This window comes from Vulpes lagopus, chromosome 14 (genome assembly GCF_018345385.1).
Source record: "Vulpes lagopus strain Blue_001 chromosome 14, ASM1834538v1, whole genome shotgun sequence".
Lineage (NCBI taxonomy): Eukaryota > Metazoa > Chordata > Mammalia > Carnivora > Canidae > Vulpes > Vulpes lagopus.
In genome coordinates, this window is record NC_054837.1 from 27,610,873 (window position 1) to 27,624,813 (window position 13,941).

At 45.5% G+C, this 13,941-nt stretch overlaps 2 protein-coding genes across 10 annotated transcripts in view; one reads left to right on the forward strand and one right to left on the reverse strand.

Moving 5' to 3' along the window:
• ATXN2 (ataxin 2) overlaps window positions 1-8,079 on the forward strand; it is a 114,690-nt gene extending 106,611 nt beyond the window's left edge. For 7 of the 8 annotated variants that reach the window (XM_041728851.1, XM_041728846.1, XM_041728847.1 and 4 more), the window contains 4 exons: window positions 3,055-3,200; window positions 3,934-4,161; window positions 6,437-6,605; window positions 7,459-8,079. In XM_041728851.1, coding sequence (XP_041584785.1) covers window positions 3,055-3,200; window positions 3,934-4,161; window positions 6,437-6,605; window positions 7,459-7,487 — 572 coding nt within the window. In that variant the 3' untranslated portion in view covers window positions 7,488-8,079. The remainder of the gene's footprint in view (window positions 1-3,054; window positions 3,201-3,933; window positions 4,162-6,436; window positions 6,606-7,458) is intronic. The other variant, XM_041728850.1, reaches the window with a different exon arrangement.
• Window positions 8,080-8,666: 587 nt separating this feature from the next.
• Window positions 8,667-13,941, reverse strand: part of SH2B3 (SH2B adaptor protein 3) — a 39,568-nt gene continuing 34,293 nt past the window's right edge. Inside the window, exons 3-8 of one of the 2 annotated variants that reach the window (XM_041728855.1) lie at window positions 13,119-13,220; window positions 12,946-13,037; window positions 12,763-12,857; window positions 12,430-12,644; window positions 12,166-12,337; window positions 8,667-12,010 (exon numbers count right to left, since the gene is read on the reverse strand). In XM_041728855.1, coding sequence (XP_041584789.1) covers window positions 11,715-12,010; window positions 12,166-12,337; window positions 12,430-12,644; window positions 12,763-12,857; window positions 12,946-13,037; window positions 13,119-13,220 — 972 coding nt within the window. In that variant the 3' untranslated portion in view covers window positions 8,667-11,714. Of the gene's footprint in view, window positions 12,011-12,165; window positions 12,338-12,429; window positions 12,645-12,762; window positions 12,861-12,945; window positions 13,038-13,118; window positions 13,221-13,941 lie in introns of both variants that reach the window. The other variant, XM_041728854.1, reaches the window with a different exon arrangement.

The window sequence follows — 13,941 nt, forward strand, 5'->3', positions numbered from 1 at the left end:
TCTTGGTTCCTTTCTTTTGGCTCTCTTCCCTTCCAGCCCCCGGCCCCAGCCTTTTAATGTCCCTCCTATCCCACCTTTCTTTGTCTCATTCTTAACTGACTATTCAGGGAACCAAACTGTATTTTTGTTATATAAGTATTGAATTAAAATGTCAATTTCACATTTTTCCCAATTAGCTTTCCAGTTTCCATATCTGAGGGGGGGAAAGAGTTCCTGGTTGAGGTACTTGCTGAGCAGATATCTTTTAAGCAAGAAGATAAACAGAGGAAAATATTTTTAATTAAACCTTCTAAAGTTTTTATTTGCAGCTAATTAAGCATATTTACATATGCTTGATTTTTCGTATAATGCATTGTAGTTTGTTGGTGTTTAGGAAAGGATGAAGTTTTTAAAACAAAAGCCTGTGTAAATGAATACAGTTTGGATACTTGAGGTATTTGTGCTATGAATGCAAGTGAGATACAAATTAGAATACTCTATTTTAAATCCATCAAGTTGGTAAACTCCTATCACAGAGAAGCCTTTTAAAAATGCATGTAAAACATATTTCATCTTTCAAAAAATTCCATCTTTTTTTTCCAAATTTCAAGATTTTAACCTTTTTTTAATCAATGAAGCGCTTCATTATGAGACTTCTGGGGCATAATTGTTCTCCTTGTGAGGTGTAATGTCTTTATGTCAGAAAATTAATAATACAGCACTCAGCTAGTTTATTTTTTTATTTATGTTTCCTTAACTTTGCTTAGAAGGTTATTAAAAGTACAAATATTTCTTGAATAAAGTTTAAAAAATAGAAACTCTGGGATTCTGTACTCTGTCTTTATGAAACCTCATAAATTGAACTTGGGATTCAGGACTTACTTTCCACTAGACAGATTTAGTATTGTTACAAATGAAACATTTAAGAAGTTTGGCTGGCTCGGTAGGTAGAGCATGTGACTCTTGATCTCAGGGTCAAAAGTTGGAGCCCTGTGTTGGGGGTGGAGAGGTCTTTTAAAAAGGGGGGGGGGCATGAATGACTCTAGACATCACTTAATCCAGTAGAACTACTCTCTGTGATGATAAATTGTGTTATCTAATCAGTAGCCAATTAGCTACATGTGATTATTTTAGTTATTTAAAAACAAATTTGAAAAATGAGTGTAAGATTTTCATTAAGAGCAGAGTCAGGCTCAAAATTTATGTCAAGTCTTTTAGACCAAGTCAAGTGCCTAGACAGTTTGGGGCATCTGAAAGTTAACCTAATGAATATGATGGTGAAGAATGACCTCTTAGTAAGCAAATGAATTAGAAGAAAGACCCTGACTTTATAGACTCAGGGGACCATGGAGTTCAAGAAAAGCAATTATTAGCACATTATTCTTCCCAGCTCCCAGAAGACAGCATGGGCTCTTCCTAAAAACACCCAGAGAATATCTTGCCGCAATTTTCCTTGTTAATATGTTCCAGTGTGTATTAACTCTTACAGTTAGGGAGACCTTTTCAATGTATAAACAAAAGTGTTTTGTTTAATCTAATCTGGGTATTAACAAATATTAATGCCTGCTATGCCATTGGCAATGGATGCACAGGTGATCCTAGCACTGACTCTTTGCCTCGCCCTTCCCTCTTTTAAAAGATACACGTATGGGGCACCTGGCTAGTTCAGTTGGAAGAGTGTGCAACTCTCGATCTTAGGGTTGTGAGTTTAAGCCTCATGCTGGGCATAAAGCCTACTTTAAAAAGATATCTATACATTTTAAAATACATATACAATTGGAGATAATGAGTTAGGCTGGAATGTTGGTAGCCTTTAGCCCTACAGTGTCAAGCATTGCAGAATTGCTTCATGTGCCTAACCCTCCGCATAACATTTCTGTGGGACATGCTGGGTATCACCTATGCTGGTGACTCTTGGTAGTCTTGCCTGTTAGACTGTTGGAGTTGAGTTCCTGATCTCAAAGCAGTGCTTGTTTCTTCCTGTCAGTCCCCTGTTTGTCTATATTTGCTCACATGTCCTATAAAGAACATGATAAACTATTTTGGAATTGTTTCTGAATATAGGCTTCACTTTTCTGGGATTTTGGGATGAATTTGAGAGAAGGCTGGAAGTCATATGTTGCTAGGGATGTGTTTTGAGAACACTGCTCAGCTCTTTGCCACATCATGGTTAGATTTGTATCTTTGTACTGTCAGTAGTCACTGGAAGCAATGAACTCATCTTACTGTGATTTTGACTCTCAAATTGCTGTTTTGGGAATACATGAATAAATGAATTTACACCTGATCTCCTGTTTGGTATCAAGGTATGGTCCTTGCTAAGATTTATTAAGAATTGGCTTTGACTTCTTATCTTAACACATTTTTACATAGAGTGGCCCATCATATTTCCTTTGAAGTTACTTTAGCTAGTAAAAATCTTTCTAAAGGCTGGGATGCTTTGAAGGGAGTTCATTTTTTTCTACCTTGTTTAGGTGATTCTATCTACTGAATCTCTTAAAGGTGAAAAAGGTCTTGAGTAGGGCGGGTCCAGTGAATGAACTGAGTGGCAGAGTGACTTCTGTGACCAGCTAAGGTAGATTATGGTCATTTGTCTGTGAAAATAGAGCCCTGACCTTGCCACATACCTTACCCAACCCTTTCCCCTGGTCCCAATGCAGTCAGTGCCCATGGGACACTGCACCTGCTTCAGGGCAGTAGCATGGTGAGGTTAGCCAGATGATGGCCTTGAGCTAAAGAGAGAGGTGTGTGTGTGTGTGAGAGAGAGAGAATTGTTTCTGCTTATGCTTTTAAGTCCGGAGAATCTAGTGACTGTTTTAAGAGTAAATTTAATTAGATTTTAAAATAATGTATACAGCTGTGTTATATAAATAAAATGCCAGTCTGACTGGTAAGCAATGATTTCACACTTAGATTTTCATGAAAATGGATGGTTTAAATGGAGTCAAACATAGAGATTGGTATAACCATAAATTACACACTGAGTATCATGAAAGCTCAGCTGATGAGGCACAGAGGAGCAATTGGGACAGTCCTACATGCCGATTGTACACACACCTTTTTCTTTCACTTCAGTTTCCACTGGCTCCCTTGCTCAGCAGTATGCGCACCCTAATGCTACCCTGCACCCACATACTCCACATCCTCAGCCTTCAGCTACCCCCACCGGACAACAGCAAAGCCAACATGGTGGAAGTCATCCTGCACCCAGTCCTGTTCAGGTAAGGAGAAACTCAGGTCTTGTAGAATTGTATCCTCATTCTATTTACTGAGAATTTTCTTCAGTGCTAAGTATCCTGCTAGGTACCATGTGATCAAAACACCTCACAGCCCTGCCTTCTGAAGCCAGCATACAGCTAACTCTGCCTTCTATGCCCCTGGGATTTGTTTTTTGTTGTTACTGCTTTTTTTTTGTTTGTTTGGTTGGTTTTTGTTGTTGTTGTTGTTGTTGTTGTTACCGTTTTTAAGTCACATTAAGATATGTGCTAAGAATGAGGTGATTGGATAAGTCGTAGAAATAACTGAGTGAAAAAAAATCTAATTTAACGTTATATAAGGAATTCGGGACCTTTTTTTTTTTTTTAAATTTCATTCCTGACAATTATACAGTGAGTTTGGTTTTTGGTTTTTTTGTTGTTTTGAGGTTTTTTTGTTTTGTTTTTCTCCCCATGTTAGCTTCTGTAGTCATGTTTGTTAACAGGACAGTGAAGGATCTCTTTGACATCTTTCAGTTCCCTGGGGCAGTGGTCTTGTTCTACCTCTGCTTGATTGAGGGCTTGCAACCACCAGCCCTGCCCTTACCACCCTGTACATTCTCTGGTACTTGCCACTGCTCCTCATTTTAGATGGGCCCAGGGGAGCCTGTTTTCATATGTGGAGTTCAGCTCTGTGTGTGACCTTAACTGCCTTTCATTCAAGAAATGGTTGTCTCAGTTCTTTCTTGTCGCTTTGCAGCACCATCAGCACCAGGCCGCTCAGGCTCTCCATCTGGCCAGTCCACAGCAGCAGTCAGCCATTTACCACGCGGGGCTTGCACCAACCCCACCTTCCATGACCCCTGCCTCCAATACGCAGTCGCCACAGAATAGTTTCCCAACAGCACAACAGACCGTCTTTACAATCCATCCTTCTCATGTTCAGCCGGCATACACCAATCCTCCCCACATGGCCCACGTACCTCAGGTAAACCATCTTTAGCCAACTTTATGTGAAGACCAAGTAGAATATGAAGGTTATCAGATAAGCAGCAAAGAGCCAGATGCTCTGCAAGCTAGGAAACCCTGTGTGTGATGCCATTTGCCTGTCTCCCTTTTCCCCCTCAAATACATGTGATCTGGCCCTAAATGAATGTTGGTGTGGTTTTGTAATGGGATCAGTGAAGTTGCTGATTGGTCAGTCTTTTAATGTTTACCATCTGAGACCTTAAAAATATCTCCGACTTTGGAATGCAACCCAGTCCTTTCCTTCCTGTGTCTGCTTTGCTATGTTTATATAGCTTCACTGCTATATGTATATACATAATATATATATTCTTTCTTTTCCTCTCCCTCCCTCCTTCCCCATCCTTCCTCCCCCTAACACACACACACACACACACACACACACACACACACACAGAAGTCTGGCAGGAAGATTGGGCCTTCACAAACTCTCAGCTCTCTGAGGTGACTGCCCTGAGCCTGTCAGCTTGAATGTTAGTCACACGAGTTCTAGAGAAATCTCTCCACTTGTTTTCCTTGCCTCTTGGTACACCCGCTTTGACCATATGTTGTACTTCTTGAAAGGGCTTGGCCTTGTACATTGGTGCAGTGTAACTAGAAGCTGGAAGCAACTCAGGTGTTCCCATTTTTCTTAAAGAGCAGCCTGGAAGGCATTTTGGAGCTCACCTCCAGCGTAAGCCTCTAATGGTTGAAAGGTGTGGTTGCCATCTCAGTGGTTGCTGGCTGCATCAGCTGCTGACAAAAGTCCAATGCAATCCAGGGCCAAGTTGGATTATCTTAGTAAAGAGCTGCACTGAAGTTGGGCTCTAACACTGTCCTTGAGGCCCTCCCTGGAACTGTTATGGGTGAATCGGCTGTATTTGATGGCTCTTTTTGCTGCTTTCATAACAGAACTCTCTTAGGCAGGTCTAAGCTAGACTGCTCACTGAACTCCATTTCATGTCGAACAGTGCGCCACTGAGGCTCTGGCGTGCTAGGGGCTAGAGATGCGACTCAGTTGGAGCTCACTCTCAGAAGGCGACCTTGTAATTAGAGTTCCACAGGTCTGGGAGGTTTGGGTGTCCTCTGCACAAGTGAGGGTTCTGTAGTATGGTGCACTGCAGTGGATGATTTGTTTTTGATAGTGGGGAGGGAAGCTGGTTTGCTCAGGTGTGGGCCAGCGTGGTTTGGCTGAATCAGGAGCTTCATGAGAACTGGGGTCCTGTAGGTGGTTAGCAGAGGCTGGTGGCTAAGTAGGTATGTGAATTTACATGTAAGTTGGGGTTCCTAAAACCTCACTTTTGTGGTTTTGTGCTGAAAGAGAAAAAGGTTAACACTTCTAGGGAAGTCCAGATATGCCATGGGCCCATTGGAATATGTAAGATAGTAAAAACAGCATTTCATTCAAGGCTTATTGTGGTCTAGAACAAGTGCACAGTATGGGAGGCAGGAAAGGAGGGTTCTTCCTGGCCCTGCCATATTCCCCCCAGAGCTGGGATCCAGCGATTTAAGCTGGCTTAAACCCTTTCCAACCTGACAGTGAGACCAGGTTGCACTCACTATCACTTGGTTTAGGGACACAGGGCTGGCCTAGATAAATTCACATTACTCCTCCGCATTTCATTGGAGCTATTTACTGCAGCCTCTTCCTCCTGCTCAGTCAGCATATCTCTTAGAATAAAGACTGTCACTTCTCGCTGTCCCGACGCATTCTTCACAGAGATGTGCTGGTGAGCAGGCAAGAAACAGAAGGGAGGAGCAGACCACAAGAGGGCTAAGTAATTCCCATGTAGATTATTATCATCACCTGTTTTCCTATTTAAAGGAAGTTATCTTTAAAACTACTTCAGGCCCCACTCAGAAGCCAGATTCTGAAGCATCATTGCATCTTACCTATTAAGTTGAGAAAGCTGCCCTTGGATCAGATATCTGAGCTTTGTAACAGTCTTCCCCCCCCCCCCCCCCCCCCAATACGTAGAATCCAGCAAACAGAAATGTTGAAGGCTAGGATGTTGCAGCCCTTATTTTTACCCAGACTGTTGGGCGCCTGCTCCTTCAGCCTTACAGGACCTGCTAACGGGTGAAGCATGTCTGTAGGTCAGTTGATGATCCATTAGGGAGTGTCCCCAGAGAAAAGAAAGGGCCCTGGGGGGCCCCCTGTTGGCCTTTCCTGCCCCAGCCCAGTGAAAGGAACACAGTTGACATGTTGTTTAAGCTGGAGATGTTGCCTGTATGCGTAAAAGAGCTCTCTGTTTCAGGCTCATGTACAGTCAGGAATGGTTCCTTCTCATCCAACTGCCCATGCGCCAATGATGCTAATGACGACACAGCCACCCGGCGGTCCCCAGGCCGCCCTCGCTCAAAGTGCACTACAGCCCATTCCAGTCTCGACAACAGCGCATTTCCCCTATATGACGCACCCTTCAGGTGAGGCGTGTGTGTGCAGGGGCCGCCGGGCACCCCAAAGCATTCTGCTCGCACAGGTCGAATGGCAGGCAGGGCCATCGCTTTAAGCCCCGCATTTGAGAACTAGCAAGACCCGTCAGAGTGTGCACAGTAGGGACTGTGACGATCAGTTCAGTGTCAGGGCCTGAGGCTTCCAGGAGCCGACCGAGTCTGTGTGTGTTCTGATGGTATACAGGATTTGGCTTGATGAGAAGCAGCAGCAGCATTCTGTGTGGCTGATGCATGCTTAGGACTCAGTTGGCCTTCCTTGTTTATAATAGGCTGTACAGGGCAGCGTTTTCCTTCCTTAGTCCCCCCGCCCCCAGTCTGACGGGGGTGGCTACCACCATGGCAGAGTTGATTGTAGCTCTGGAGAATACTACTGAATAGAAAGTGTGCTGTGTGTGGATTGGTTTTGAGTGTAGCATTAGCTCCAGCCTATGCCCTGACAGGGAGAGAAGGCCCCGTGATTGTGCTCTAATACTTGATGGCTGCCATGGCAATATTTCACAGTCTAACCTGTTACTCTGAAAGCAATACTGGTGCTTGGCTAGTATTTGGGGAGGGGGTATGTTAAGGACTTTTTTTCTACCCCATGAGCAACAAGTCTTCTGGGAGTTTTATCTGAAGTGGTTTTACATCTGACTGGTTTGTTTCTACTCACCCACCTACCCCTCCCCCTTTTGGTGCAGATGGGTGGGGGGGAGAGTGAATTAAATTTTGAGCCTTGTTCAGCTAGCACAAGGATAGTTTACAGTCATGTGCTGCAGAGACACTAGGCTAATGTGTGGTGTTGCCAGTTCTCTGTTTAAATATCCGCTTTTCTTTTTTACAGTACAAGCCCACCACCAACAGCAGTTGTAAGGCTGCCCTGGAGGAACCGAAAGGCCAAATTCCCTCCTCCCTTCTACTGCTTCTACCAACTGGAAGCACAGAAAACTAGAATTTCATTTATTTTGTTTTTAAAAAATATATGTTGATTTCTTGTAACATCCAATAGGAATGCTAACAGTTCACTTGCAGTGGAAGATATTTGGACCGAGTAGAGGCATTTAGGAACTTGTGGGCTGTTCCATAATTCCATATGCTGTTTCAGAGTCCCGCAAGTACCCCAGCTCTGCTTGCTGAAACTGGAAGTTATTTATTTTTTAATGACCCTCGAAAGTCACGAACACATCAGCTAGCAAAAGTAACAAGAGTGATTCTTGCTGCTATTACTGCTAAAAAAAAAAAAATAATAATCAAGACTTGGAACGCCCTTTTACTAAACTTGACAAAGGTTCAGTAAATTCTTACCGTCAAAATGACGGGTTATTATTTATAAATCAAGTTTGATGGAGTGATCACTGTCTACAGTGGTTCAACTTTTAAGTTAAGGGAAAAACTTTTACTTTGTAGATAATATAAAATAAAAACTTAAAAAAAATTAAAAAATAAAAAAAGTTTTAAAAACTGATATCAAGTTAGTGTGTGTTTGTATAAGCTTAAGATATTTCTGTTATAGGATACTTCGTATCAAGGCAGGAGGGCTGAGTGTGCTTTCTTAAATGTCCTGGAAGGTTAGTTGTCAAATGACTTTTCTTCTTCACCTTTAGTTCTGGTTCAAGGTATCTCTAGAAAAAGACAAGACTGAGACATTCTCTTTGGTGGATAAAGGTCCGCTCCAGGAGGAGGAAGGCTGGCCAGAGCTGGGCAGCACTGAGATCCCACATCCTCAGCCTGACGCTGGTTCTGTAAGCTTCCTTTTTAATATCTCCTGAACACAGATGAGTGGTGTTAGTCTGAAGTCTTCCTGATTCACACATCTGGTTTACCAGTAGGGGGCAGGCGATACTTTTTAAAAAGAAACTGGTAAATCCAGAGGGCTGAAAAGCTAAAACAGTGCAGGGATGTACAAAGTAGCTTACTGCTGTAGACTCTCAGCATTGCTCATGTTCCCCATTTGTGGGAGGACAAAGGGAAAAGGAAGTAATTGAGGAGAGCAAGGATTTTGAAGAGACCATAGTCCTGTTACGAGAGCCTTTAGATATTGTGGCAACAAGATTCTGAAAACTTTTTAATTCATGTGTAGCAATTTGTACATTATAGCAAAATTTGCATTATTTGAGAATAAGTTACTTGTACAGTACATAAACAATACATAAAAATTTGCCAATACCTTCTGCCTATAATGATACAGAATGGATCCATTTATTATGTTATTACATTGTGCTACTTATTCCAAACACTGGGTGTCAGATGTGTCCTTGTTAAGAGGCAGTGGATAATATACTATCAAGTTCCTCTAGCCTGTGGGAGATGTTAGAGCTCATATGACATTTGTGATGAGACATAGCCCTGAATTAAAAGCATGAAGGAATCTCAGGTGACACTTAGGGAAAGAGTTCAAGGCCTTGATTTTACATTAAGAAACTGTTATGTAAAAATAGTGTTCTCTGGCCTAAGATTTTAATAATTGCTATTCCTTTTTCCTACACGGTCCAGAAATGATCAAAGGCAGAAGATTTATACCAGATAAAGCCATATGGATTGCTGGTCTAAAATTCAAGGCAGGTTAGTTGACTTAATTCTTTGGTGCTGGTGACTATTAGTTTCTAAAAGTTTATTCAAGACAGAAGAAAGGAAGTGATGGTGTTGGGAGCAGTCAAGCTATCCTTGTCTGTAATTAGAGATAAGGGATCGTGGTGCTTACTGTCCATCTGGCACTCAGAGCCTGGGCTCTCAGTGGAGGCTGTTGGCTTGGCTTCTTGCTGCCAGCAGCTGTCACATTGGGGCCAGGAGGGTGGTGGGGTATGCTGTGACCGTGGCAGGCCAGCCAGCAGGATCATTTCCTCATTGCCTGTGAAGGCATCAAGCCCAGGGACTCACTACTCCTTTTCCTCCATCTCGACCTGCTCTAGCAGAAACAAAAGGCATTGGCTCAGTGTCACTACTTCCCAGTCTATGAGGGGGCTTTTTTTCAGAATGTATTTGAGCTGTCCTGGTAAATTGGACATGTTTAAAAAGTGTTTTTCTTGAGCATCTTATACTGAAGCAGTCTGGAGGTGGGTGATTTCCAATTTTCTGTCACAGAACGTGTCCTTTGTAGCCAGTGGATCAGAGCTGCTAGTTTGCTGTGCCTGGCGCTGCCTGAGAATTGTATGGTGAGAAGCTGAGAAGCGAGTGCCCCTGGCTTAAAAATGTCAAATCCCAGATTTTTAGATCCCATCCCTTCTAGTGAGAGGGAGGGGGCTTCCTTGGGTTGTTGTCTACTTGGCCCCTTTCCTGTATCGACAAGGGGACAATCTGTACCAGTGACTTCTCAGCATTGACTTCCTGTGACAAGCTTTCTCTAATAGAAATCCAGAATAGCGCTTACTTCTCTGGTTCACACTTAGCATCCGTTACATAGAGAGACCTGCTTGATGTGTAGAAGGAAAGAGGTGTCCTTAGAAGACCACAAATCTGGATCGGATCTGCTTTACAATCGTTTTTAAAGTAGTGAAGAGGTGACACCGCTTGCTCCCTCCACCCATCCCCACCCCCACAATGAAAACCCAGAAAATTCTAGAAGCAAAAGTCTGACTTCTGGAAATACAGAGAATGGCTGGAGGGAGTAGACCAGACCCTCACCCCAAAAAAGGCAAGCAATAGTTAGAGGCTAAGACTGATGTATCTATAAATGTTAAGCTGTGCTAAACTCCTAGTTTCCTAGAAGCCACTTTGGTGACCCTGGTGGCTATATTGAATGGCTCTGCTGGCACCCCAGAGTCACTGCCCCCCTTGTTTCTGAGCCTCTGCATGAAAGTTTTAGGAAGAGCCAGCCACCCTGTGAATTGTATTACTGGTGAAAGGAAAGTATAGATGGAGATTGGACTTTAGGACCCCCTGGGCTGTTGGAGATGATGTGTGCCCATGTGTTCATACACACACATTCCTCATCAAATGAAGCAGTAAGCAGCTGGAACAGAAACTGATTGTGGGCTGTTAAAAGAGTTTCTCATTAGCTGTGGCACCAGACTCCTAGCTCCTATTCCTATTCCTTGTGGAATAGTTCATAAGCCACTAGATGCCTGGGGGGCTCTGAGCCAGCCCTGTTGGTGAAGGATTTACCAGAAGATAGGGCCTAGGAGCCCTTCCTGCCTTTTTGCTTGTGCCTCCTTTGCCCCTTAGTTAAACTAGTTGAATTCTCACCATAAAGCTGCTGTAAACCACAATCCAGTTTTTTATTCATAAGGCACCAGGGTAGAATTATCCTTGCCACCCTCCTATTTCAGTAATTGCCTGAATTTCCCTGAAAGGGTGACAAAACTTCACTTCCCTACATTTAAGAAGGACAGTGGCTACTCAGCAGCAGGTGACTGTCCTGAGGATGAAAAAGACATGGAAGCCAGGCATGCTGGCTCAGACCGGGAACTTGTCAAGTAAGGTTTGCATAGCTGTCTCTGTTGCCTGGGTATTAAAGAGTGCAATGAAATAAGCAATAATTGAGTTTTGAGACCTGAATCCTTTGAAAAATTAATCTGAGGTAAAATGTTTAAAGTCATTTTTAACCTTGAGCTTTGTCCAAACTAAAGCTGCAAGTCAGAGCAGAATTGGTGTGTTCACCTATGGCATGGGTGATGGCAGACCTGCCATGTGGGCTGAGGCTACAACAGGCAAACCAATATGAGAATCCAGGGCTTGTTAGTGTTTTGGGCTTCCTGACAACCCACCCCACCCCACCCCCGAGAATCTGCCATCGGCTGTGACAATGTCAGTGAAAAAGAGAACCGAGGTTCCACCGCCAGCTCTGGCCCTCACCCCACCACCTCCTGTAAGAGGGACGGGGCCTGGTCCTAGGGACTCAGGGCAGGAACTAGTGGCATCTGCGAACAAGAACTACATCTGTAAACAATGAGGAGAAAGCCAAGTGGTGGATGGATGAAACTTATAGGAGGCCCTTCAACAGGCCTAATAGAAGGGTCACATCCAAACTGGAATGAGCAGTTAACAGTGTCCCTTAAAACTCTCTCTGGAAGGAAGGAAAGAAAGTTACATTCACAAGTTCACATCTCTGTTTGCTTGTGTTCCTCAGGGGCATGTGTGAGGCTGGGGATTCCTCGCTGCCCGTCAGAGAGGTGTATACTGATTGTCTATGGCCCGTAGATGGCTCCGGGAGGAGGAGTCCATTTCGTAGTCTGAGTCCCGGGCTCGACTGGCAGGTTCAGGCTCCAGGTGCCGTAGGCTGTTGGCCAGCTCCTCGGGCGAAGGCACCAGGTGGAATATCTGCTCTGGGGGAGAGGATCGGCCTGGGAGACCCTCTGGGCCAAGCCCCCGTGGACAGCCAGAAGAACTAAGGTGGGGAAGGCCCAGCTCCGAATCCCAGTGAGCGAGGGAGAACGGAAACAGGACAGTGTTGGAGGAACCTGGGGGACAAGGGACCAAGAGAGAGACCAACATGTGACAGGGTGTAGATGCTGGAAGAACACAAAAACAGATCTCCATGCTCCTAGGCTTGCAGCAAGCTTTTACCCTCTACCTGGGTCCCTGTGCCACCCACCCCCTTTATCAAGGGTCACACCTGGTGGCTGAGAGACGACTACCACATAGCTGGACAAGCGGACATCACAGGCAGCTCCGCACTCGAGTGGGATGGGGGAGCGCTGGAAGTGGTGTAGCATGTCCACGACAGAGGGGAAGTGCAGATGCTGCACTCGGCACTGGCCCCGCTCAGTCAGCGACAAGCGCAGGTGCTACAGGAGGAGAGCAAAGTACTTTCAGGCACTGGCCTGAGGGCCTTGACCTTGGGGTTGGGGGGTACAGTTCCACCTGCCATGCCCCATACCTTGGCTATGCCTTGGAAGTTGAATGTGAGCACATATTCTCCACGCCGTGTCTCACTCTGCCGTACCAGAAACACTCCATGAGCATCAGGACCCTGCAGCTGAACCAGCTGAGCCGCCTTCACCCGGGAGATGGGGCCATGGAACCAGGGGTAACAGGACAGGAAATGATCTGTTTTCTGACAGGCTGGGTCCAGCAGCCCCCCAGGAGAAGCACCTGGTAGACAAAATGGGTGATGGTGACACCCCCCACACCACCCCCCATTGCGTACCTTCTGTCTTGGGCTGAAGCTGATTCCAACTTACATGGAGGATGGAGGCCTGGACCCACTCACCTTGGTTCAGGGAATCTGTGCTTCCCCTTGGAGAGGTGGATGTGCCAGGCTCTAGGGCTGAGGGAATATGCATCTCTGGGTCTGTGCTCTCCAGCCTGCTGAAGAGGCTGAGATTAGGATCTGGGTAAACCAGAGGAGCAGGAAAAACTTCCAGAAGTAGGGCCCTCCCGTCTGGGGCCTCACCCGTGGCCTGTGCACTCCCGGAGCTCAGCCATCCAGGAATTCAGCTGCTGCTCATCCCCCACTTCAAAAATGATGTCTGTCCGGTCCTTCACCTGGCAGGGAGGAAGGGAACAGGTATGTAGATGCCTCAGGTGTGTAGGTGTGACTCCTGGGTGTGAAAAGTTGCCACTTACCTTTAAGACAAAGGTGTAGAGGTTGTCCGGCATCTCGAGGCGTGTGCATCGCCGCACCTCCTGGATATTGGAGCAGGCTGCTTGTAGCTTGGGCTTTGAACTCTAGGAGATCAAGGTAGGGCACTTGAGGCTTGTCCCTGACGGCCCTTCACCCACACAGGCCTCTTTTTTTTCCTGTGTCTCCCCAGGGGCTCAGCTGGGTGAGTGAGTACTCATGGTGCTGCCAAGCAGGTACCCCAAACCTGGAGAAAGATCTAGCATTCTGGCTTGCATGAGCCTGCCAAGGGCCCTTCTCCTGTAGCCTCTTAAGCAGTAGCCCCACACCCCAAACACTGAGGTCCTCAGAAACCTATGTTACCTGAAGGCCACCCCCACCCTGTCCCTTTATCTGAAGCTATCTCTGTCAGGTGTTTGCCTGCTGACATCTGGTTCTCCTTCCCCTGGTGGAGCAGAGATGTCCCCGCAGCCCAGCCACATCACAATGGCTGCTGACCTCATCAAAAAAAGCCCAGAGAGTGGACATGAGGGTATCCGTTCGAAGTCACATTTCCCTCTGTGGTGCTGGGGGACCCAAGGCCTTTGTCGTACCTCTGGTCCCTCTGCCGACCCTCATCAGTTCCCCATTAGTGCAGGCCATAGGAAACATACTCTCATCACATCTTAGAGAAGAAACTCAGGTCTTCGAGGTGAACTCCTTTGCCTAAGGGAGGGTAGATGGAGTTTCCACCTCCCTCCTACAACCTAGAACCTCTAGCCTATAGCCTAGAACCTCAAACTGCCAACCTAACCTGTCTTCAAGTCTGAGGACAAGGAAGGGTGGATT